This window comes from Linepithema humile, chromosome 5 (genome assembly GCF_040581485.1).
Source record: "Linepithema humile isolate Giens D197 chromosome 5, Lhum_UNIL_v1.0, whole genome shotgun sequence".
NCBI classification, from domain to species: domain Eukaryota; kingdom Metazoa; phylum Arthropoda; class Insecta; order Hymenoptera; family Formicidae; genus Linepithema; species Linepithema humile.
Genome location: NC_090132.1, coordinates 18,467,321 through 18,495,056, shown reverse-complemented (window position 1 = coordinate 18,495,056; position 27,736 = coordinate 18,467,321). Strand labels below are relative to the sequence as shown.

Genomic DNA, 27,736 nt, shown 5'->3' with positions numbered 1-27,736 from the left:
GGTAACCCCCGCACATACACATCCACACACGAATACGGACGTGGACGGGGACACGGAAAACGGACGATCAGGAATTGAGGCAAGGTTGATAGTCCTGGATAACAGTGGCGCAAGCGCAGACGCGACAATACCCGGTCGATGTTGGCCGGGGCTGGCTGACTGGCTGGCTGGTAGCCGAGGATATTCTCTTTCTCTCTCTCTCTCCCTCTCTCTCTCTCTCTCTCTCTCTCTCTCTCTCTCTCTCTCTCTCTCTTTCTCTTCCTTCTCTTACGCTCTCACTGACATCCACACATACACACATACACACACACACACACACACACACATTCTCTGTCTCTCCCTTCTTTCTCCCTCTCAACCCTTGCCACCCCACAGATATCGCCCATCTTTGTTCTATCGTCCCTCTTTTTCATCGTACAACCCTTTTCTCTTTGCGTTTCTGCGTTTTCTCCCCGTTCTTTTTTGCCGTCTCGCGATTTTGACTTCACGTTGTATCATTCGTTTCCACATTACCACTTTGTCTATCCGCCGGTCCATTTCTGGAAATGATGCGACGCTTTCGCTGCTATTTCAACCCCATCCCTCAACATCGTTCTCGCTCTCCTGGACTGGCGCGTCCTTTCCCCTCACTCCTCCGCACAGGTGTCGTCCCTCTTCTTCGTTTCTGTCCATGTTGCAATATTCCGTTTCGAGCGCCGCCATTTTGGACGGGATCAACCCCATGGCCCTGGGGTGGCTAGCGAAATGTCAAGGCCGGAGACTAAGAATTTGTTTTTGAAGGTCGGACTTTCCGATTGGGGCAACTTCGAGCAAATAACGATTTCGATTGAGTCAAGTCGACTGAGTAATTAGATTTATCGTTTTCAAATTCTGTTAGCAAAGAGTTTGTTGTACTATTAAATGAAGAAATTAATTTATCCTAAATTCTACATACGTGCAGTGTATTGCTCAATTTAACTTATTATATTTTGCCGCATATTAGAAAAGATATGATAAATCTTTGAATCTGCTGACAAACTCAGAAAATACATCCTTTATCTGAATTATGTTTCAAGTAATTGAAATTAAAATAAAACGCATTTAAAATAATTTTATGCATCAACACAGAAGAAGCCAGAGAGAATAAAACTATTATTGTTATTCTCAATCACTTTCATTCTCAATAAATACATAAGAGAATCGTGATAATGGTTTCTTCCGCAATAACGCACTCGATATCCGATACTACGCATTATAGTCACCATTATATCTAATTAGTTAACTTTTATACATTGTCTTATGCTTTATTTAAATTTATCGCCATTAATTACTATTACTTTGTACACATTTGCGCAATCTTCTGTTATTTATTTTTTATTACTTCAATAATGGATGGATTTGTACACAAAAAATGTTTTGGACGTTACAAGAATTTTATAGTGTAATAAATCCTTTAATTATTCAATAATGTGAATAATTTTAAAATCAAGTACACACAGTACACTCGTAACGAACGTAATCGAACGGCGTTAAATATTTCTGTGCATTATTTTTACATTATTTATGTATTGGCTTGTTTTCGTGGGTGTAAATTTCAGCTGATGTTCACCGATGTATTGAATCGCGTCAGATATATAGCAATGTACCAACGCACCTATATACGCTCGTGTAACTGCAATGTCAATGGGAGTTCGATCAAAGACGCAAATCGAAATAGCTGACGTAAATTAGTTTTCAAAGATTTTCAAGCAAATATAACAACAGTGCCAATTGCAAGCATGGCTCTGTAGCTATTATTGCGATTTCACAAAAATATCCATTTTCTGTAAACATAAAGAAGAGAGTAGCATATACATTCAAAAATAACTTTGCTGCAAAAATAATTTTAATAACAACCGGAGAAAGCAAGTTTCTCTTTTTATCTGTTTAAATCTGTATAAATGTTTATTTTATTTTATTGTCTCTTTCATATATTGTAATACCTTCACAAGCAGATATGCATTTTTTCTAATCAGAACCTGAAACTGGAACGTAGTTCCCCTTTCTTTCGCTTCTTTTATCTATCTTTTTTCACTGCTTATTAATTTTAACAGATATCAATGCACTTTAATATGAACAGATATCAAATAAAAAAATTATAATTTCTATCTTCTGGTGGACGCAGAAAAAGAAACGGAACACAGTAAAGTAAAGTTAAATTAGCGTTGCGTATACCCGACAATAATTGCTTATTTCAGCAAAAGTTATAATTTTTTGCCGGTGAGAAAGCTCTCTGTATGCTCATTCCATCATGTTTCCCTTGCGCGGCTCTCTCCGTCCCTCTATCTGCCTCTCTCGCCTTCCAACACGCCGATTGGACGAGAGCTTGCGAAAGTTCCAGGTGTCCTAGGGGACCGCCCACCAGTCCTTCTTGTCGCTGGGAAAGTTTCGTCTTATTCGTACTCTACAGTAAAATAGGCAATTGTTAATATTGCCATAACAGTTAGTTAGTGACCCTTAGAAATTACGGAAGAAGGATATTTTTGCGAAATCCGAGAAAGAATATGGTTACTTTGATGATATACGTATTAAGCTGAAGAAACAACAGAGTAATTGGATTATTCAATACATTGATACACATATTACGCACAGGAAGTATACACAATGGAAATTGTGAAAAATGTGTAATATCGAAAATATAGAATACAAGTAAAAATACGGAAAATAACAAAATTCCTTTGATAAAATGCTGGAATTTTGTTTTAATTTATTTAGACATAGAATGTAATTATTGACACTTTTAGTATTTGACTTTCATCCTTGAGTTAAATGCGATTCCGGCAGAAATTCAGGTCAATGCGTTTTTTATATTACTGCTATTACGCCACTGAAACCGAACTTTTAAACGATGTTCAAAATTCATGTAATTAGATCGGCCCAGCGGAACATATTTAACAAGAGCTTATCTGGGATAGTAAAGTTTCGGTTAAAAAAACTCTATTAAATCTGACGGCTAAGATATAAAGGTAATACGACGAGAGGAGGGAAGGGCGCAGAAGGCTCGTTTAATTTATCACCTACTTAAAATCCAACGATCTCGCGAATAAAAGGTCTTTTTTAGTTTGATTTTCAACCAGCTATCTCTTTCGCGCGGCCTTTTCTTCTTTCTTGATTTGCCTTCTTGCCAATTGCTCTGACTTTGAATTGGGATTTTATAGAACGTTATAGAACGTCGTAAAAGAATACGTTTCAATCTTGTTAAGCAAGGCGATATACGTTTGCACAAAGAACGTACCCTTAGTACAAATTTTATAGCACTTTATTCTTGTCGAACGATGATATAGAATATTTGATTTTTTGCTATGTCATTTGTAAAATTTATAACATGTTTACAGACATTGTTAACACAAAAAAGTGTAAGTTGCGAAGATATTAATACAAATAATAAATCTTTTCAAATAAAGCTAATGAAATAATAAGAGATATAAAAATTGAAGAAAGGCGAGTCTTAGAAGACTCTTGTGTAAAATACTTTCGACACAATAATTTTCGAAAGAAGGAAGAAAAAAACAACGCGAAAGAAGTAGCAGGTTGAAAATCAAACTATAAAACGCCACTTGTTATAAACACACATATATGTACAATACATTTTTCAGAATTTATTGCACCTGTGTCGCGGCATTGTTCTCGCTTAATCGATCGATCTTGAAGAATGATAGCATGTAATAAGCACGTGTTGATCGCATTATGGAAGCAATAAAACTGCGTTTACGCCTTCGTTGCAATCGACCGGCGGAATGGTCACAAGGGACGACATAATACTGCATCGCCTAACGAGAGACGATGTCTCAATTTCCGAAAGGACGTGCGCCTCGCATCAGGGGGCGATTGTCGTGGGGGACGGCGTCTCGTGCGACGAGGGGTGATAGGGGTCTGATAAGGCGTTAAAATAATATACAGTCTCGGTTCGGAACCGGAATCTCCGCGATACGTAATGCCCCCTTGTTCTCATTCGCTCCTTTTCTGCTCCGGCTTTCTCTTTCCTTTGTGTGCTTTTTTTTATTTCTCTCCCTCATTCTCTCTCTCTCTCTCTCTCTTTCTCATCATCTCGCTATCACTTTATCTCCCTTCCCTTCTCGAATTGTTTCTCGATGCTATCCGTGACTCTCTAGTTTGTTAGGGGGATTTATTTGATTGAATATCGACTGCTCGAGTAGCCACCCACGGTTATAACGGGTGTATCAGTAGCATACAGATCTCCCGATTGCGTGGGGAGCGAAAAAACGTAATATGTACGCGAGAACAGAAATACGGTGCTATAACTTTTATTTCTTCTTTCTGAGCGTAGGCGGATATTGATGATCATTATGACATTTCACTATAGTGATATCGGTTATATCGAATATTGATTATTAAGATTTTAAGCTCGTAGAATATTGGAATTTTAATTATGAAAATGAACATTTGCACACGGAAAAAGATGTACATAAATATTTTTAAGATACATATAAATTGAGCGTGAAAAAAAGTGGTAAAAAATAACGATGAAAAAGCATTTCGAATTCTCATTTTTTTAAGTTACACTTACTTTTTAATACTGATAAAGTTGAACTATGTCGAGCAATTATTTGAACTCGAGCAGTTATTAAATTGAGAGTATGGAGCGCAATAAGCGAGCTTGAAATATTTCTCATTTGTTTAATTTTATAATACATAACAAAATTTCGCGAATATTTGAGAGGAAATTTGTGATATAAAGAGATTAATAAGTTAATAACTGTTAACAGATGTTTTACAAATATTTAATTCGTGTGAGTATTATTATTTTTACTTTATAAAGTTATTTTATACTTTCCTTGAACATCCTCGCAGACTTTTAAATGCCGTATATATAAGAATGATCTACGTCAATTAAAATATTTGCTGCGAACGAAATCACAAACGGCGAGCACACATTAATTCGGTAACGCTTTGAAAGCATCCAAGACAATCACGCGAATCTCTTGCGATCAAATTTGCGCGCAGCCTCGAGCGTTTTATCGGTTTCGGAGACAAACACTTTTAGTGGACCATATCATGGAATATAACTTCTGACGAGCGATTGTCAGGGTGTGCACGTGTATCAGTGGTGTAAATAGAAACCTTCGGTTTATACGTAAAGCTTACTCGATGACAAGTAAAGGAAACTGCGGTGTTGTATGAAACAAAAATATCAAAATTAAATAAACTGCCAATTAAATCGAACAACTTCAAAGTCGAGTGTTAAAATTTCAAATTTTCGACAGTGTTGTGTGACTTTTCTACGCAGTAAAAATAAAAGAAATGTTATTCATACGACAGCAACACTCCTGACTGACGCGCACGCACACATGCGCTCGTATAATCGATCCTAATCCGAATCTAAATCTGAGCTTACGAGATAAACAGTCTATTAGGGAAGAGGGAACCATCGCAGCGACCCCGGCTCAAAAGCTCGGTGGCCTGGGGTGTAACGGCTACATCAAAGGTATCGGATTGACTACGAACCCTCGTACCGTCACGTTCCGGTTTATAAACCGAGAGATACGCGCGGGTGTCTATTGCAACAGTCGCCAATCGCAGATAATCGAAACGAGCGCGCAGAGCTAGTATTGTCTCAGGAAATGATCGCAGAAAAAAATAGATATCATTCAGGGGCGTAATGAAAGGAGGAGGATTAATTGAATCGGGATATCGTTGACAATTAAAGAATGTAACAATAGCTTAATTCACTTTTGTTTCATCCAATCTTGAAGAGAATCGATTCGAATCTAATTTTAAATTCCATTTTCCCAAGTTTATGGAAAAGACTTGTCAGTTTATATTATTACCTTCGGTTGAACGCGCGTTAATGCAATTTTTTAAATTTTTACAGATACTTCTACATCTTAAATTTATCAATTTGCTTTCCAGTCGTCAGATTATACAAGCTGCATTAAAATAACTGTACACACTTATCTATATTATAAATATCTTTGTTATATTCTAACCGTTATAACACGCGAGTCATAATTCGCGCCAATATTCGTACAGATTTTTTTTTGAAGATACATTCGAATTTTTTGAGTGCCGTTTACTTAATTATTGGCGATATTTCGTTATCGAGTGCACCTGGATATATACTTCGATATCTACGCAATTGAATCTGTGGCAAGTGGTTTTAAAATTCCGTAACGGTCAGATATTTGATAATCCAATCGTAATACGAATATATCGTTACGCCTTGTATAATTGGAAGGGAATAGACACGAATTTACACGCGCTAAATATCTTTTGATTGCTAAATGTCTCATTTAGATACATTTATTGCTATGTACGTACATATGTTTAAACAATAGTTTGCAAATAATAATGTATCAATTAATTATTGTATTTATTATCGTGTTAAAATCTCTCTGCACCCAGTTTTATAAAATTTATTTGTCGTATTATATTTTACATCCTTTATATATCGTTCAGCGCAAATAGAACACCATTAAATGAACAAAAAATAATCGCTAAATCGTGAAGATTAAACGTGGAAATATTTTTTCCATGTTTTGTGCCTTGAGAATTACCGCCAACGCAGAGAACCTTTTGAAACGCGTTATTACGTGGGTGTTAACACTCGTTGAAATATTTGATATTTTACAACGGATTACATTCTATCTATAGCAAGTTGTGACGTAAGACGTGAACCAGCATGCTGATAAATAGACGTTGCTTTTGAGTCCAGTGGAAAATGCTCGTATTTATTACATCATCGTTTAGAAACTATTGATCATTAAGGAAAGCTGCGTAGGTGTTATCAAATTTACCATTTATTCGATATACGTGACAGCGTAGGAGTTAAATGTCACAGAATGGAGTAATTTTTTGTTGTTCCACTACAAAGAGTAATTACTGCTCAAATGTAAATTTAGTTTAGAATTTCCAGTATTTTTTATTACAATCAATTGTGTTGTGCTAAGTAGAAGAAATTGTATTTCGGCAAATAGTATTTTACAATAAATAATACATAACAAAATAAAATAAATAACTGTTGAAAGGTCATTAAAATATCGACAAAATATTAAAAAAAATATAATACCTATATTTTTTTATCATCGTAACGATATTCCTTTATATTCCTTCAGTATATTAGTTTTAATTCTTTATGAAATTTTTAATTTAATTTTTTGTATCCAATTTTTTTCTTCAGATTAAGGAAGAGAATATTATCTTTAAAAAAAAATTCAAATTTAGTCGATATATATAGTAACGTTGCGTAATTTTGTGTCTATTTTCTCTTATTTGTATTATAGAAAGCATAACAATATATTTATATTATGGTAGGATTTAATAGCGTAAATAATTTGGATTTGTATATGGTATTAGATGTGACGCAACTATATAATTCCTCTAACTTTTTCGGATAATACTATCAAATTGCAGCCTTTCTTGGAAAATAATAAGGAAGTACAATTAGGCTAATTTTAAGTATGCCCTGTCCAAAATGTTATTAAGTCCGTCTCGCGGCTCATTCGTACAGAACATTTCTGAGCTCGACGTACCGCCATCAGCTAGACGAGGGCGGTATGATTGACGAGCCCTTAAACGAAATGGGATTAATGCGCATGCAAATTTCGGAATCTCGAGGGAGTCCGTCTCGACTCGTCGATAATAATTATTATTAATGATGAGATTTTAGTGCACACGACCACATGCCGTTAATTTAGCCGTGAAATGAGAAATTTAGAAATAAGTAAGTCCTTTACTCGTAAATTGTCTTTATAGAGGTTTCCACAAAATCTAGATCGACTCGACTGTGAATTAATTATCTATTAATGGCACATATAACATAATGTAATTATGTCGAATTTGCGAATTATAGAAATTAAGAGAAGGTAGAAATGAAAGTAAATTCAAATGTATCTAACATTAAAACATATTTAATGGGTTAAATTAAATATTTATATCTACATATCAAACTTACAAATCGCATTGACATAATTAGAAATATTTTTGTCGACATTTATGACTAATATTTTAGTTTGTATTTATGGTTTCTATTTTCTAAACGAATAATCTTCGTAAAGCTAAAATTTTGCGAATGAGAAAGTAAAAGACTCAATCTGTATTTGTACTTTATGACATCTTTGATAACTTGTTAAGGAGCACGGTCGACATTGGAGAATTAATTAAAAAAAGAGCTTTTAAAGAACTTCAAAAGATGTGACCAAAGTTGAAATGTAAATCGCAGCGCTAGTAATGGTACACGCTAATGTCGAATTTTCCAGTCACTTTGCCAGTTGTGCTTGTTAGAGATGAAATTGGCGTGCGGCGGTTTGTCGCACAAAGAAACTTTTGCAAGACCGAAGAAACTTCTACGCCGCTGATTTGTGTACTGCACGCAGAATTCTGCAAAATATACTCATAACTTTCACAGCATATTCCTGAGGAAGCTGTTTTCAGAGAAAATTACAGCTCATTGCGATCTCAAAGACATAATCCTAGTTAACGAACTGCTTGCCAGCAGGGCAACTTCTTGTCTTCCCGCATACACACAACTTATCATGATTTAATTTTTCTCGCGGCAGTATCATTCAACTTCTGTTTCAGCAGCAATTAGCTCATTTCAATTTTAATTATCCAATTACTGATCATAATTGGGACGCAGAATTGCAATGAGAAGCTTTACTCGTAATTATAATATATTCATTTTAATTTCCGCGGAAAGCAGCGCATAATTTTATGTCAATGCAATTACTTTCAAAAAGCTAGTGTAAAAGCTAGAGTCAAATTTGTAAAATTAAATTTACAAAATATGCGAGCGTGACTGCGCAAGTGATATGTATGCAAGGAAAATATAATAACACTACTGTACACTGATGAATTGATTAAAATCAAGACAGGATGTCCCAGATCAACCGTAATACCTGTTAATAGCAGATGCCTGAATTCATTTAGAAACGAAAATTTTTATACGAAAATGAAGCTACAATAGTTTTTAAATGGAATGTACGATGTTTGAAGTACGATCAGATTGTCAAAAATTTACGCGCTTAGGCACGTCGCATAATGATTATGTACAGCGGTTAATGAATGTAAAAATATTAAGACTGGTTTGTGTTTATTATTCAGACTTGCTTGTGTAAGAAAGTTTTTAATAGAGGATTTTGTTTTTGTAGAAACCCGATTAGAGTATTCTTATGAGACCGAAAAATGAAGAAAATCCACTCTCGAGGAAAGCCGATATAATATAAGCTCGCTGTTTCGCCATTTACGAATAGATTTGTTCAGGGTTTCGGAATGAGTTGAGAAATCGCGACAAACGTTGAATTTTCTCCCACAAAACGCTCCCTGGAGAAGGAGGACGGATGGGGCCGTGCTCGCTATACGACGAAGAGTGGAATCCGTTTCTCGGATTTTACGGACCTTCGACCGATAACTTGCTCCTTTACTTTCTGTCATTCTTTCTCTCTCTTTCTCTCCCTCTCTCTCTTTCTTTCTGCTTCTTTCTTTTCGACTTCCTCTTCTCGCACTGAAACGTTTGACGGAACTTAGAATATAAACGAGCCAAAACCTTTTATTGGTACGTCAGCTCGAACGTCGGAATGATAGATCGATTCTTTCGACACCGCAAGGCTGCAAATGCATGTCTTCAGAAGGATAAATTAGCGAGCTTGCCGGGGTGATCTTGGGAAAGTGTCTCCAATTGCAAACAAATATATGTATAATCCATATGTAATGTAACGTTCTGTTTTTTTTTTACATAAGCTACGCTCTTGTAATCGTTATTCCATAGTTTTTTTATCAAGATTAATTATTTTTAAAATATTTTCGGTAAATTATTCAGAATTAAAATAAAATGTTAATATACAAGAAATATGTAGAGATTTATCGAAAATATAAAGCAATCTGTGCAAAAGTGATTGTTATAAAAAGTTGCGCGTAGAAGTAAGTATGTGTATTCTTATATGTTTTAGGTCGATTTCGGCGACGTTTTCATACCGGATAATTTGAAAGTACCAAAATTGCAAGTACTTCCCGAGTTTTCGAGATTGGCGCACGGTCTCCGCAGCGGTAACATCAGTATTCTAGACAGCAAAACCATCTACATTCCGAATTTGCATTACGACGGCGGCGGTCCAGACGCTTATTTCTGGGTGGGCAATGGCTCGGAACCCAGCCATTTCGGTATCAAGGTCCCCAATGAAGTGGGCAGGTAAGTTAAAACGCATATCAGTGCAGTAAAATAATATTAATAACTTACTTTGTGTGAAAATTATTATTAATTTCTATCTAAAAACCAATAATTAAATATGTATTCTGCATGCAATAAATTAGATGGAAATCAGTTCAAAAACTCGTTTTGATTACACAGTTTTGTCGAATGAAATATACAATTTATTACTTGCGGCGCAATTTATTTTAAAACGGCAAATTTGTTTTACACATTTTCACATAAAAATAAATTTTACTTAACAATGCAATTTTTTATTTATGTATTCTGAGAAGAATGTATTTTAAAATATTATTTCAAGTACACTCCTTGAGAAACGTAATATTTTGGGGATAATAAGAGAACTGGGTTTACACTTTAAGACGTATTTATTACAATCGCGAAATGATTATTAATCTGATCCGCCGACAGTTTGGCACCATTAAGAGGATACGAAGGAGTGGACATTGAGATCGTCCTACCGGGGAGCTTGACAGTGTACGATATCAGCTGGCTTGCGGTGTGGTGCGTTGAATACAGACACAATTTCGGGCATGTTCTAATTCCAAAGGACCTCGACGTCCCTCCAGCTCTCGGCCAAACGAAAATTACGGTAAACCAAAATGAGTTCTCCAATCCACCAGCCTGATACGTTCGAAACTTTGCCGCCCTTACATACCCTCATTAACGTTCACTATGAAATGATAATATACGCGACTCTGCGCTCTTTGATACACGCGATGAAAGGCTTTGCTTTAGTAGAGGTGTATTGAATGCACTGTGGTGAAGAGGGACATTCGCATCTTTTCGTGATGAAATACACGTAATTTTAGCCGCTAATGGAACTTTAGCAAGACTCTTATTTTTGGTCATTTTTAGGCAACTGCATAAGCTTCACGGATAAGCAAAAGTCGAGACTGTCAATTTTATTTTAAGAATTCTTTAACTTATCTTTTCGATGATGTAACAAAATTATATTATTCTTATGATACATATTAATCAATATGATGACTTATTTTTAGTTCTATATTTGTATTAATATGTTGCTTCAATAATAACGTTGTTTTTGATTTTTAAATGGAATAGCCGCCGTGGTGGTACAATCCGGTAAGAACTATACGATCAATGCCTGAACAATTTTTCTGCAATACTTCTGTTGCAGTGAAATTACGACTGACGTCCTTTTATTTTCCTTTCCAGACAAGTAGCACACCGAGACCTAAGGAAGGAACTGTGATCAATTGTAAGGAGATGCTACAGGGCCGTGTTCAAGTGCAGTGGGAGCTGATGAACGAGGATGTGCAGATTCGGCTCTCAGGACGCATCGAAGAGAATCAGTACATAGCGTTTGGATTGTCGGGTCAGCAGGGCAGAGCCCGAATGATGGGTGGCGATGTCGTCGTAGTCGGGTTCGACAATATCACTGGCAAATTCTTTGCCGAAGATTATCACGTGTCAGATCTTGCTCAGTGCAACGGCAAGAGGGGCGTATGTCCGGATAAAAGGATCGGTGGGCGAAACGACGCGGTGTTCGTAAGTGGAGACCGGAAGAACGGCATAACATCGGGTACACATTTCTATTATACATACATATAAGCGATTGGAGCAGAGGAAATAACGTATGCGGCTAATGTATGCGCTTATTGTATACTAAATTGTGTAATAAGTAATTTCGGATTTTTTAAATGAATCTGTCTACTTTTTTCGTTAGGCAGTTTGATTGACACGTAAATTAAATATTTGTTTGTCGATGTTGTATCAAATTTAGCCCGTATTACGATTTTTTAAGCGTGCTGCGTAAAAACCAATAACACTTTTTATAAGAAAATCCGAATTTATTTATTATACAATCCAATATATATCTTACAAAGCAATATTAGCGATATTGACAGATTGACAGTGAATTTAATCAAATTTGAGCATATAAACATTGCTAATACTTGGCTATTTGGGTATGCGACTATTTCCTCGTTGGTTTTTATTTTACGTAAAATTTTTACCATCAGTTATGTAACAAAAGTTTATTTTTGTTTATTTAATAATTAACTAAATTAGAACAAGTTGGCATATCAAGTAGTAATAGTGATTTTATAACATTATTTTGGAATTCAAATTTCTCTTACTGTGATGAATGTTAAAATGTACATTTTATTTATTTATAATATTTATATCCTTTAGAATCTTATATTATGTCATTTAGTAGGCCTAAATTTTACTGCGATGTATTGAAATTTGAAGATTTACTACATAGGACTAAGTTAAAATACGAAAAATAATCGTTTTGCGATTTATTCCAATTACAGTTGCATACATGCGTCCTTTGAGGACTAATGAGCCAGTGATGGACAAGATGATTTTAGAAAAGGAAATGAGTGTGATTGTTGCCATCGGACCTCTAAATATAAGGGGCGAAGCCAATGCTCATGAGCAATTCGATGTAAACACTGAGGATATTCGTATTGATTTTACGGCAAAAAATGTGCACGATTGTACAAATTCTCTGTACAATGTTTCATACGATGCCATACTTAAACCTTGGACACCGGCTGTTATCACTGATAAACATACTTTTAGTGCAAGAATTGGACCGACTGGCTCAAAAAGGGGATACTCGCATATAACAGGTATTGTGTGTGTGATCACGGCACATTTAAAAGTTTTTTAAAATTCTTTTCTCTTTAGAAAATAAAAAATTATACCATGTTAATGTAATAACGAAATTCTTAATACACCAAGTGTTATTTAATTAAATTTTAATTTAGAAATATGTTTTATTAGATATCTATGATATTAATAAATTTGTCAATGTATTTTTTAGTAGCATTTTCTAAATATTTTTAATCTACATCTGATTTATAAATATTTGGGCTATGAATATATTTACATAATTTCTATCAATTCTTTTTGTACATATAATGCTGCAGAATAAACATAAAAAATACTGTTTAAAATTTGCTCTATTATTTTTTTAAAGTCATGCTAAACTATCTTTTAACAGTTATACTAAACAGTATTAATATAAGCATTGTAATGCTAAGAATAATCATTAAAAAATTTATATAGTATTTTGAGCTTATTGATCAGCGACTGAATCTTTATTGCAATTTAGGTACACCCTCTTGGGGCATTGCATGGTACATCAATGACCAGCTGATCCCAGAGCTCCAAGTCGAGCGAGGTCAGACTTATACTTTCATTGTAGAGGGTGGAGACAGACCTTCTAATCCTGCTAGGTGAGTTGAATTCTTATTCGCAATGACACCGTTCAAAGTGCACATACGTAGCGCGAGATCGCTATAACACCTCTGCACAGAAATATTATGGCACTGTAGAAGCTTTATGTAAAACGTTCGTATGCTATCGACAGATATCATCCATTCTACATAACTAGCAGTGCACAAGGTGGTATGGGACAGAAAAAAATTGAGGAACAAGAAGAGGAAAAGGTATATGCCGGCGTAGAGCTGGATGAGGAGGGATATGCTGTCCCGACCGCAGCCGGTCGTTATTGCGAATGGGTCCGTACCACGGTAGAGAATCCAGACAACTACGAGACATTTAAGAGCTTCTTCGAAACGCTTGAACTTAAGTGTGATATGGGCGAACCTGCCAAGCTTGTATGGACCGTAGAGAAAGACACACCGGATTTAGTATATTATCAGGTACAAATTTATAAAGAAAAAATAAGAAATCAATCGATTGTTTGTCAGTATATGAACTATTTCCATGGTAAATGGCTTAAAATTTATTTCATTTTGCGAAATTTTCGACACTAAATATTATCATATATTTTGTATCTTTTTCTTTTATTCAGTGTTTCACGCACACTCATTTGGGATGGAAGATTCACGTCGTCGACGTAGGATATGGAAAAGCTAGCGGCGTCAGTCAAGTTTTGCCTACATTTACGACGTTCGTGGCGTTTATCGTCGTACTATTTTTATTCTTGAGATGAATCGTTGGGTTTTTTTCTTTTAACGCCGGACAAATAGGAAATGAAGATAACGACGAAAATTGATCAATTTAAGATGATCAAGAAACCTACGATATACATAAGATTATTAAATCGGCGAAACACGATACAAGGTTGTAAGAAAGTATTTAGCACGTAAAAAATCTACTTATAAGGTAAAAGATTAGCAAAATATTTTTAAGATCTATCAGATTCAATATTTCATATTATATATATATATATATATATATATAATATATATATATATATATATATATATATATATATATATATATATATATATATATATATATATATATATTATATATATATACATATACACATACAGATACACATATACATACATAACACACGTATACATGTATGAACATGTACACAGGAACGCGAAATTTCAATATTCTTTGACGATATAAAATCAAATTGACAATAATAATCAGAATTGGATAGCCAATAAAATTCTGACAATAATTGTGATCAGGATGGGGTAACCAAAGTAAATCTGACAATAATTTACACAGTCAGGACTGAAAACCCAGTAAAATTCTGACAATAATAAACGAACATTTGTTATTAGAAGAGGAATATGCCAACTTTGTATTCAGGAAGGCTGATCCACGTATAACTACATATATATTTAAATTCGCGATGGGGGATCAGCGATGTTGCATCAGCGGTACATGTACAATGTAAATTTTGCACAAAGCTATAGTCGATCTTAACATAACTTTAAATCAAGAATAGTACATAAGAAATACATTTATAAATGCTGTCGACTTGACAATAATACGTAGAGTAGTAAACGAAAGAGGGCTAACGAAATGTGAATTATGTACAAGAAAGTAAAGAAAAAGTAATACTTAAGGGTGATGCAAGTTACAAATTATCCTCTGTACGTGTAACAATGCTATAACATGTATATACTATAGAGTGGACCTTCCTAAAACGGAATGAAAGTTAAAAAATGTGCCTTGGGTACAAATGATAAATGTCTTTAATTACAAGAATTAGGACCCACTCGGCGAAAGGACACCATATAGTACTTTGGAACTGGTCTCTTGTGCGTGAAGCGTATCGCATGAGTTAAAGCTACGATTTAATATGCAGGAAACATCGCAAAAGAAACGATTTTAAATTCTTCCTTGAAATGTTTAATACTGGCGAATTTTATTTAGAATAATATATAATTGTTACACAATATATAATAAATATAATAATGTTACACAGAATATAACGATCGAATGTCAGTATAGTCGGAAGGACTGTTGTCGCGTCCCATTAAATCGAGAGAAAATCTTCAACTATCAAAACATGCTTGGAAAAGCCGACAATAACAATTGCTTTCTAAAGCCAGCTACTTCATTTGATCTAGTCATGAGATCATTTTAATGTTGTTTTTTATATTGACATCATCGTTATGTGTTTTTGTGAACGTTGCGAGTCGTGAAAATAATTTCTCGCAGAGTGTGGTAAAAGAAAGGGAAAATTTTGAATCACGAGAAAATGATCGAAAAAACGATATGTGGCAGATACTCATAAATAAAACCGTATACTGCATAACGTGCAAGGGATGTATAAGATATGCAGCCAAGAGAAATCATCGGAATACATAATCAATTTAGAATAGTGAATTTAGTGTAACGTTTCTCGTAATGTCAAGTTTTAAATGTATGTCCAGCTCCTAAGTGCCGGGGTGTCCACAAAATTTACAGCAGAAAATTTTTTGCGATCCAACTGCTTATCGCACGAAGACCAGTCTGTATTTAATTACATGCGCATATTCACGAGTATTATACGTATACAGAACAGAACTCTGAAACTTACATTATCTAGCTGTATGAAGGGCGAGACGTGAAAGTTTAAGGCCGTTAAAGGACGGTATTAATTACCGTGTTAGTAGGCTCTTTAGAAATTCAGCCGTTTTATAAAATTAGGGCCTTTTTATGAAGCGCCGAATTTTTATAGAATGGCTTTTTATAAAAAGGATAAGTGTCTTATAAAAGAACTGTATTTATAAAGAGCCCGCGACATAACTGAATAAATGACAATAAAAACATTTAATTGATGTTTGTGTCGCTGAATTTTCGATATGACAATACTCGAGAGCAATCCCGATCAATAAAGAGATCTTGGCTCGAGACGTAGGCTATTGCTATATTTTTCATTCGTTCGTTTTTTCTAAGAAAATCGTTCGAAAGTAACAGATTCTAGTTTGTAAGCGGATGAAACTCCTACTTCTGTGAATGACAATAATAAATTATCAACTTGCAGGATTTATAATAGAAACGGGCTGCTCCCAGAAAAGATCTTTTTTTTTTTTTTAAATCGTAATCAAAACTCATAAATTCAAATAATAAATTACATGTGTACGGATCAATCACTCGTATATATAAATGTACGAGACAAATTACAAACTGTGTATTATTCTGCAATAAAGCATAATTCGTAAGTCACTTAGATGAAATGTTCCATTTCGCATGATACACATGTACAGATAATGTATAGACAATAATATATACATATATAGATTAATATATCATTCGTAGTGCGTGCGAGTACAAATAAAATTTTTATTAAAATTTCAATAATTGATAAAGTTAAGTCGAAACATTGAATAATCTTTAAGCTCAAGTCGCCTCTAAAACTTTCTTATACATCTTTTTTTGAAATTGTCTCTTGTCTGAAGTTAATTCTACAAATTTACGTGAAGTAGTAAAGAGTTAATATTTTTACTTTTACGCGTTTATAAGAACCAAGTTTTATTTAATTGCCCGAAAGAGAGTTTTACCTGTTCGCGATTGTGTTTGACTTACGCGATTTCTTGAATTCATCGACGCGCATTACCATTTTTCCAGGAGCAGCCCGATAACGTCCCAAGTTGTTAGTTAATAAGGACAAATAATAGCTTAGGTCCTAAGGAAATTTCTCGGCTATATTACTGTACATTAATGCGTAAAAAAGAGGGTTAAAGGAATGTATTTGCAAAAGTGCTTCTGGAGACTAAATTCAAAATATTAGTCATTCGGCATAGTACATGATTGGTTATACATCATCAATGTTGTACAGTTTCAAACGTGATTTCGAATTGTTAGCGGTATTTAGCGCGTAATATTTACAACTCTAGATCCTATCTTTGAATTAACATACTAAAACACACATGGTCTACTTGTAAGCTTCCATCCATACACGATTTACTATATAAGACATGTGGAGCGACAAAAGTGCGGTGCGATAGAATAAAGCTTATCTCGCATTATCATATTATGGATTACTGAACGTTTACGCGATTTTCCATAAGCAGTGCGGGTGCCGGTGACAATTAGCGAATGATAATTATAGCTAACGATAGGTTTTACAAACAAAATTTTGGAAGGTTGTCTTTAGCAAATTTTCCGTTGCGTTTTAACCGTTTTACCTTTCTAGATTTCATACGTTTTTCGAAGTCTCTATTTACGCGTGGAAACATTTTGAGCAATATATATATATGTCGCGATCTTACGAAAGTATACTGTAATTATTTTGTAATAACGTCGACTTATTAAAGGCATCGATATTTGGATTAATAATTGCCCGGAAATTTTTGCAATGCTGTATTTCCGTTTGAAATTCTGTCGTAAATTTTGAAGTATTTTTAAGACCGACAAGAATCAATTATAATTTTGCATCGGCAGAGAGAATTATCCATTTTTATATCGGCATTTATTTAGCTTTAGCATTCAATACGTACAAAAATAATGCGCGATATTGCAAAGACTTCTCATTCATTTTTGCTTTGTGCTTCTCCCTTTCGCGCAATTATTACATACGTTTTGAAATTTGACAACTAGCTTTGTACACGCGCAAACTGATATTTCAGACAATACATTGTAAAATGGATCACTTAAATACGAACGATCTTGTAATTACTCTAATAAGAATAGATAGTTATAAGAGTTTGCGGTAATTATTTTAAAGTTTGTATTAAGCGAGAAATGAGGTGCTGTGTTAACATGTACGGAACGACGAAGTCGAATCATATTGCGCTCAATATTTATGCGAATATCGCATTCCACAAAAGAAGCTTTTGTGGAATATGGAGTGACAATTTCAGAACGGTTACAACAACATTAGCGATGTAATCTTTTCTATTCTTTATATCTATATTATCTAGAAAAATATGAAGCCTTGCATCCCAAATTAGTTAATTAATTAAAGAGGATTATCAAAAGATGTCGAATTTATTGAATTCTAAATATTTTCTTATCGTTGAAAGAAATCAAGAATTAATTTTATGATATTAAAATTAAAAAAATAACTTTTGAAGTATTTTTGATAATTTTTTAGAAGAATATATGTACGCAAGAAATTGATATTTTTCAATGCATTTGTTTAATGTATCTCTTTCGTTATTATTTGAAGCAAATTAATCTATGTTTTACCTGGCACTTTGATCCTATGAAATCTAGTTTAATCGCTTGCTGTTTCTCTTCAAGGTGAGGTCTTATCAATAATAGAAAAGAAATTGAGAGTTTAATCACACACACACATGCAAATAGATGTTGATGTATCCGGTCTTTAGAAAGAATGAAAGAATTTCACGAAAATAATTCCATTGGAAAAGTCTGATAGGCAGGACGCTCATCTTTAAGGATTTTTTAGGTATATCGTTCCGCACACGAAAAGCGCATTCGTATTAGCGATTAGAACATCTCTGGTAGCGAATAAAGGATTAGTCGATGAATGAAATTGATCGTCTTACGCGAATTGTATCCGAAGAACTTTCAAATTGTCAACCCTTTTGTTTCTCTTCAACGTTTACGTGTTAGGCTAGCTTAACTAACAATTAACTCCACTAATTGTCTAATCGTTATTGCAGACTCTATCGAATGAACAAGATACACATGACCTCCTGTTTCGAGTGAATGCACAATCTGTTGTAAGCCCACGTGCGACTTTAACTCTCATGTATCTGCGTAGTAGGAGTTTAAATTCAGTAACAAGCGATTGTTGAAACGCGCTTCTGACGTTACATGTTATGACATCCTTTTTTCACCGCGGGGACTTTACATTAGATGATAAGTGCTGAAAGGTGGACAATAGTAATCTTGCTGAGTGAACAAACAGATATCATCGAGTCTATCCATTTAATGCAAACAACACAAATAAAAAGCAAAAAAAGTATGTGAAAGCGTCCACAAAGAAATCTATTTAAAACGTTGAAGCTTAAAAGTTTTTTAGACGTCCTTTAAACTTGCTGTTGTTTGTGATATACAATTTGATGTATCTTTCCAAAAATCTTGTTATTTTTCAGCATGATTAGGATTTTTCTTAGGCAGTTAAACAGCTTCATCTCACCAATTAAGATAAACTCACGATGATTTAATCATACGTGTTAGAGAAAGTTGTTTTAAATAGTATCTATATTTTTTTATTCGTCTTGAAGTAATTTTACCTAAAATGTTAATAATATGTCCGTGCGCATCAATTACATTACTTCACGAACGTAAAAAGTACTTAATAAGAAGTCAATCTTTATCGTTTAAATTGTAATTTGACATGCATCGATGATAAAAAAATGCATATGATAAAGAAATACATATGATAAAAAATTGACGGAGCATGCGAGCGTCGTAAAATTTCGATTGTTTAAATAGAAGACACTTTGTCAAATGTTAATTTTCTTTATATAGTCTATACGTGATATATCGTGTATTCTAATCGACTTACCAGTAAGCAAAATGTTAGCAATGTTGACAGATAATAATGTGAACAATAAATTTGATCACGAATTAACATCAAATTTGCTAAACAACTAACATTGCTAATATTTTGCTATCTAGGTTGTAACGTTAATTGGAAGGCGCACGTATCAAAATCACGTTATGTGATTATGGAAAGGCAAAGTTTTGTGAAATGAAGACTGCTCTCGTCGACAAAAAATATCACTCTCTTTGACAATAGAATAAATATACAATAAACCACATATCATTACGATCCTTTAACGTATGACATTCATTTAGATTTGTACGGAATGCATTGCTTTATTTTGGTGTTATTGTATTCCGTACGAACGTGTACTTGTTAATTTGCGCACGCAAATCTATATCCGGTATTATATGCGATTCGAATTGAGATTAGAAGTGTCTATTAACTGTCATCGAATTCTAAGTGTCCCTGCGAGATGTGTCTCAGGATGTTCTTTTTATCTATTATGAGTTTGGTCATATTTCACACATTAATCTTAATGGCTTTAATAGCGCTACATTTATTAACAATTGGGTGAAAGGAGCATATCTAAGTAATCACAAGGTATATGATATATTATGATTATGAATTATATTGAACATTGTATCAAATTTTATATTCACTTCTTGTGGTTGACAATAAACTGGTTTTATAAAAAAAAAAGAAAAATGTCAGGAATACAGACAATATAAACAGCACTGTACATACATACAGATTTATATATTACATAGTTACACTTTATTTAGAATATCCCCAAGGATCTTTCTTTTGATCCATCAGAACAAGAGAAGATTCGCAGATCTTTTTGAATACTTCGCGTAATCGTTCCTTCGAAAATACCTGCACAAATAAGTGGATACATATATTAATACACATTTCCGTGAAATTCATATTTAAATATTCATCACAGTTATTCTGCTATCAATACGTGCTTTGTACAACTGATGTTGCTCGGAGGCAAGTATGTCAGCTAGTTGAATGCTGTCAGCATGCTCGTTCATTTCGGACATGACCGAATGTAGTAGAAGTGTGATCTTAGGAATGCAAAGTTCGCGTAACTTTTCCAATTGATGTTCCCTAAGCTCATCCTCGGGCGTAGACGACTCCTCGTTCTCCTCGTTATTTGCAGTTTTCGAATCGACGAGCCAACCGCCGTCGGGGAACAGTAAAACATTAAATAACAACTGTTTTACCGCCTGAAAAGAGTACAATTTTATATTTGCGTTCGTTTGTTATATTTCACCCTCGTGTTTTTCGCGTACCTCCGTGTGATGCTGCATCGTGTCTTTCCATCTTTTGAATTCGGAATTGTACTGTGTCTTTCTGTGATCGTGCGCAACCTTTTCGGTAAACGTAGCGTACGTTCGCAATTCTTCCGGAGGGGTAGGTTTGCCGTGATGATAATGAGAGAACCATTCGCTAAAACCCTCTTGAGCATCAAGATACGTCTTATAACAAAGATATTCCTTTATCGAAGCAGCTGGTTTTCTGGATAAATTGTTAGATATCGTAAGATTCGTAAGTGTGCATTCTATACTTGGATACTCAGTCATGACCGATTCAATTGAATCTGTCGGGATCTATAAAACATGTGAGAACAATTACCGTTTAATTATATATTGGTAAAAGCAATTCATCATAGAACTCGCATATAAATTGTGCTAAAATTCTTAAATGTGTCAATATAATAGCTATAGCAGTTAACCATTTAATCCGTACCTTATTAAATGCTTTCCGTGCCGCGTCAACCTTTTCATTAGTTAAAAAGTATCTGATAAGTGCGTTTGTTTGCCATAAAGCTTCCTCTCTCTGACTTTGATAGAAGATCAGCCAGTCCAATGCATCGATCTTTTCCATATCTGCATCGGTGATGGTTCCTTTTAGATCTGATCGATCAATTCCTATATTTTTCTTGCGTATATTCTCCACTACTAATTTTGTAATAGCTTCTACATTCAAGTTTGCATCTTCCGCTGCACGTAAAGACTTCTTACGTTGTTCGTGTTCTGTAACATTCTCTAAATAAGAGGCGTAGTTCGTTATTTGGTCCTCCTGAGGCAGCGTAGCCGTATAAAATGCAATTAAAGTTGGATCGCCCATTTGAATTAGAACCCGAACATAGGCCAACAATATTTTGTCTTCTACTTTATCTTTTGTACTTTTCCCGATTTGTCTGAAAAATAATATCAGATGTGCCAGAAACCTGAGAAATTGAGAGTCACAGCTTCCACTATCTAGCATACTGTCAATCTCTTCCATTAACTTTGGTATCTGATCTAATATTATATATTTTTGTATTAATTGATCAGGATTGTTAGATTGGGCACGTATTTTTGGATTTTTTGACGCATGCAGCTCTTTAAACGCATCTTCCAATGTGATTTCATTCTTCCAATATTCTTCTGGCATATTTGTATAAACTTTTGCCATCGTTAACAATGCCGATTCAACTTTAATGTCTAAAAGGGTTTTCACATATGCCCATAATGCGTCTTGCCAAGATACTGCTGTTTGTAGTAGTTGTTGGACATTGCCACAAAGACTTGCATATATGGCACGATAAAATACACCTGGAAAATATTCATATCATTTACAAATACAATACATAAATTATAATCATATAAATAAGTACAAAAAATAAATGTTTCCTGAGAAAAATTAGTGTTGATTATAGATCTTAATAATTTCCTTAGAAGATTTAAAAATAATTTTGCAATTAAAAGTTGAAAATACAGATATAGCAGAAGATGAAATTTCTTTAGAGAGTGAGAGAAACACACGGAGACTGATATATTGTCTTTATCAAAACCGTATAACTAATGCTAACACACCTACTCAAATGGAACACGACGGATATATCAATAACTACATCTCTGAAAAAGATGTTATAAAAAACAAAATATTCTATGAAATAATTTGTTAATGAAATATTTACCTATGCGTTTATCTTGAGATAATTCCCAAGCACATAACTTCCAAAGACTCCTGTTAGGATTTCCTTCAATTGGTAATTTAGTGTCTGTTAATGGATTATTATAATTTGGATCATGATGAGGAATCCATCCTAATAAGCCCGCAGCTCTCCAAAATTGACCACAATGTATAGCTAATGCTTGCGCTTTCTGAAGACGTCCACAACGTACCTTTGATAGAGAAAAATCTTCTTAAAATATGATACAATTCTATTTTATTTTCTTTTAAATCACGTTTATCTTACATTTATGAACAATTTATATAAATTAGAGCAATTTTAATTAAAAGCAAATATGTAGTCTATACATACCTCTATAAACATTCTTTTTTCAAGTCTGGCATCATCTTCTCTATCTAGATCGTGCAATGGTTTACCCTCTCGTATCGGTGCATCAGGATCAAGAGATGATACTAATGGTCTGGATGAAGTAAATGCAATTCCTAAGTGTGGATTCTGCAATTGATGGATTGTATTTTCCCAAGCTACTGTCTTGTCAGTGAAAAGCTCTATAGATGGATGTTTGTTTGCCTGATCCAGAGCATTCTTTTCTAACCAATCAATAATCAACTGATATTCCCTGATATAGTTTTCAGACTTATAAAAATTTTCTATAACATCTTTTTCAGAGATGTAATTATTGACATATCCGTCGTGTTCCATTTGAGTAGGTGTGTTAGCATTAGTTATACGGTTTTGATAAAGACAATATATCAGTCTCCATGTGTTTCTCTCACTCTCTAAAGAAATTTCATCTTCTGCTATATCTGTATTTTCAACCTTTGATTGCATGCCTGTTGAAATAAATACAATAATATTTAACTGACATGTAATATTAATATTTGCTGTAATATTTTAATAATATAATGGCACAAAACATATATTTAGGGTTCTTAGTATTATCTAGTACCTCTCATTATATCCAATGTATCGGTACAATGCTGTATGAAATCTGCGATAATGTCAAAGAGCTGTGCTTTAAAGAAGTGCATCTGCATGCTCTGTGAGAAATCATAATAGAGTTTTGCTTTGGCCTCTCGCCACGGCTCGTTCGCTTTCAAAATTGCTCCAGTTGCTGTGCTATCTTCCATCATCTCCCTAATGGTAATATCATTCTTCTCAGAGCGCATCATTATATCGCGAATCTCATGAGGTGCAAGAGTCAACGAACTATCAATATTCATGTTGTCTGTTATAACTCCAGATCCCAGGAAATACGACTTGTCAGCAATTCTCGGGCTATGCGTATCGTTGAGTTGCCTACCGTCATCGGCATCTTTTCGTAATTGACCGGCTTGCAATGATATCCTCTTGGGAGTATTACTTCTTCCACTTAACCTTAAAAACGATTTTCGCTGACTGTTTTGCAAACGAATAGATTGGTCGAGATTTTCCTTAGTTTCATTTAACGATTCCATTTTTTACTTGTCACAGAACGTCAATATTAGATAAGAAATTTCTATGTAAAATTGAAAATGTTACAAAAAGATTAACTTCTAACAAATAAATACACCGGTACGCGCGCTTTGAAACACTATTACCAACATTCGATATTACCAGAGAGAAACCTGAAAGTGGCCACGCTGCTGTTTTTCGTAAGACGCTTTTTTTAGGCTGTACACTAGCGGCGCGTACATCCATTTTACAGCCTGCCTGGAACTACATGGCCACATCCATTTTCCGGGATGGTAAAAAAGCCCTGGTTGGTTCATGTCCGTGTTCATTTTCTTTCATTCAATGGAAAGAGAATTTAAAGAATGTTGTGAAAATACATTGTTTGTCGAGAAAAGATTTTAATAAAACCAAATACAATATAATAATAGTATACAATAAATAATATTAAATTCAGAAAACATATAAAATGAAGAAGAAATATATACAACAATGCTGCATATAGATGCAATAATGTGATATACATACATATATATGTAATACAATATACAATTATATAATATAATATATAATATACAATATAATATACAATATATTAATACAATATTTTGTACAAATGAGAAAAAGATTTTTACAAGTTTACAATATTTAAGAGAAATGTTCCAGTGGCAATATATTTAAGAATTAATTATTATGAAAGATGTGATGTTTTCTATAAAACTAATATTTTTAATATTATATAATAAAGATTAAAATTTACTTCGCGGAAATTTAAAACCAAAATTTGCATTTATTAAACGACGATATTAAATATTTGCAAAAATAATTGGATATGTAAATTTACCACAGTTTCCGGACATTATATTTATGAATATTAAAAAATTATTTTGTTCATATATTTTCGGAGATTGAGACATATTCACACAGCCATTGGGACATTTAGCTTATTACAATTTTTCTTAATATATTATCCTGTATTCCATTGAAATAATATACAAGATAAATACAAAATGAACAATAATACAAAATGAAAATAATATGCCAATATGTCAATAATATGTCAATAAAATCATTTAAACGTTCAAAAGTTTTATGTATAATGCAAAATACTTTAGTTAAAAAGAGCTGAACAATACGATTTTTTATTTATAATCGAAAGTATCTCTTATAATTCAAAAAGTAATAATATTTTATTAGTGAAATTTATTAATCTAAACATTTAAACGTCTAAACGTTCATAATTCTATCGTTTAAACTTTTTCATAATTTACGCAAGAAACATCTTTCGTTTTTTGAAAGAGAATCTTGCTGTTTGCCCACCCAAAGTTTTATCATTATTTTTGTCATCAATAAACTACAAACTAACTGCCAAAGCAGAAGTTCCAAAGTTTATCGACAGCAAAAAATTAAAAAAAAAATACAATATAGAAGTGATAAAAAGTTTTAAAATCCTACCTACCTATTCAAAAACTTTATCTAGTAGAGAATCCTACCTAATTAGAAATTCTATACCTAAGAGTTCGTACAAAAAATCTTAAATGGATAAGGTTTAATGAGATTGAATCGCGGAACTGTTTGAAAGTTTATCGCGGAATCGTTTGGAAATTTTTTTCGCGAGATGCTCAGCTCAGTTACTGCCATTTGCATCTAAAATTCGGGAGGGAATTTTTCGCAGGATGCTTTAGCGCAGAGCTCGGCTCAGTTACCGCCATTTGCATGTGAAATTCGAGAGGGAGTTTTTCGCAGGATGCTTTAGCGCAGAGCTCGGCTCAGTTACCGTCATTTGCATCTGAAATTCGAGTGGGAGTTTTTCGCAGGATGCTTTAGCGCAGAGCTCGGCTCAGTTACCGCCATTTGCATCTGAATTTCGGGAGGGAGTTTTCCGCAGGATGCTTTAGCGCAGAGCTCGGCTCAGTTACCGCTATTTGCATTCAAAATCTAAGAGCTACTACCTTGGTGTTTCTCACAGAACGCTAGCGCAGAGCTCAGCTCAGTTTCCGCTAGTTGCGTCCGAAATTTTTGTTGATAGTCGATCATTATTCAATGATCGATCGTATCAACGTTGTTTCGAGATCTGTGCTCGACCATCATCGACGGGACCACAAATTTCGAATTTCCGTGCTCAACCATGGAATCAACACTAGAACTACCGACGATTAACATATACCAATTTTTATTTCTTTTTTCTTTCTTTTTAAAAGGTGATAAAGAGAAAAAGTACATTAATCAATTTAATTATTTAACACAAGTCACAGAAAAAAATCTCAAAAAATACATTATAAATTTAAATAATTATTCTAAAATGAATAAACCAGTCATTTTGACCGCTTTGGTAGTTCTAGTGTTAAGCCATAGGACCACGGATGCATGGGTAAACTAGGAAAGATTGCGAAGAAATTGACGTATAGCAAGAATAAATATTTCAAAATTGTAAATAAATTGTTAATAAAAAATGCACTCTTTTTTTATTAAATAAATTATTTCAAATATACCATAATTCATTAATATATTTACGTTTGTAAAAGAATTTTCTTTTTTATTTTTAATTTAAATTTGTGATACATTTGTAGTACATATGTATTTAAAAATTTTCTTACTTTTGCTTTTCAACGCCAATTTATAATATTTAATCCTGGAAAGATATAAAAAGATAAACCACTTACCGTAGAGAAGGAAGAAATAAAAGTACACATTTACACAAAGAAAAAAAATTTTGCTATCGCAATAAAATAATCGTTGCTATTACATGTTAAATATGTTAGCGATAAAATTTCGTTACTGTAACTACTTTTACAGATTATTCGATATGCAACAAATCTGTTCTGTTCAAAAAACCGACAAATTTTGTGATGAGAAAACAAGTTAAAATTCGCTGTTACAACAAAATAATTTATTTTTAATAAATTTATTTTACTATTGCAATGAAATTGTCGCCATTAATACAAATTTTTATAATAAGATAAAAATAAATTTCTTATTATATATTAGCAATATAATTTGCAAATTTAACAAAACTAATTTCGGTAAATAAAATTATTATCTATAACAAATCTCTTTGCTGTTAAAATAATAATTAACTGTAAGAAATTTTGCTACGATTGCTTATATAAAATTTACTGCGGCAACAAATACTTTTTTTCCATGTATTACTAAGTTCTTTTTTTAAATTTTATGTATAATCTTTTCTTTAAATATTTTTTTTCTTTTATTTTTTCTCATATAAAAAAAATATAAATAAATATATAAACAAACATAAGTACAATATTCAGAATAAAAATATATTGGGTTATTTAGAAAATTTGTAATAATTTTTATAATAAAATTGAAAACAATTTTTATATGTTTAGAGTCATCTTTGTTCAGTAATATATGCACCATTGTTTTCGACAACTTTTGGTCATCTTTAACAACTTGTGCATACATTATTAAATAAAGATATATAAACATATAAAAATTGTTTTCAATTTTGTCATAAAAAAATTCTACAAACTCTCTGAATAATTCAATATATTTTGTTCTG

The 27,736-nt window shown here is 33.4% G+C and overlaps 2 protein-coding genes across 9 annotated transcripts in view; one reads left to right on the top strand and one right to left on the bottom strand.

Annotated features, from left to right (window-relative positions):
* The window catches only part of LOC105676246 (protein Skeletor, isoforms B/C), a 66,159-nt gene extending 45,637 nt beyond the window's left edge, over positions 1–20,522 (top strand). For 7 of the 8 annotated variants that reach the window (XM_067354703.1, XM_012373985.2, XM_067354704.1 and 4 more), the window contains 8 exons: positions 9,924–10,162; positions 10,592–10,772; positions 11,246–11,266; positions 11,360–11,726; positions 12,463–12,783; positions 13,269–13,392; positions 13,527–13,821; positions 13,974–20,522. In XM_067354703.1, coding sequence (XP_067210804.1) covers positions 9,924–10,162; positions 10,592–10,772; positions 11,246–11,266; positions 11,360–11,726; positions 12,463–12,783; positions 13,269–13,392; positions 13,527–13,821; positions 13,974–14,114 — 1,689 coding nt within the window. In that variant the 3' untranslated portion in view covers positions 14,115–20,522. The remainder of the gene's footprint in view (positions 1–9,923; positions 10,163–10,591; positions 10,773–11,245; positions 11,267–11,359; positions 11,727–12,462; positions 12,784–13,268; positions 13,393–13,526; positions 13,822–13,973) is intronic. The other variant, XM_067354705.1, reaches the window with a different exon arrangement.
* On the bottom strand, positions 20,443–24,399 carry Nup107 (nuclear pore complex protein Nup107). Its single transcript, XM_012374154.2, has 7 exons — positions 23,735–24,399; positions 23,137–23,618; positions 22,789–22,996; positions 21,573–22,423; positions 21,116–21,433; positions 20,786–21,049; positions 20,443–20,693 (listed from the first exon to the last, which is right to left on the bottom strand). The coding sequence occupies exons 1-7, from the start codon at positions 24,240–24,242 to the stop codon at positions 20,592–20,594; spliced, it is 2,733 nt and encodes a 910-aa protein (XP_012229577.1). The 5' UTR covers positions 24,243–24,399; the 3' UTR covers positions 20,443–20,591.
* Positions 24,400–27,736: the final 3,337 nt, after the last annotated feature.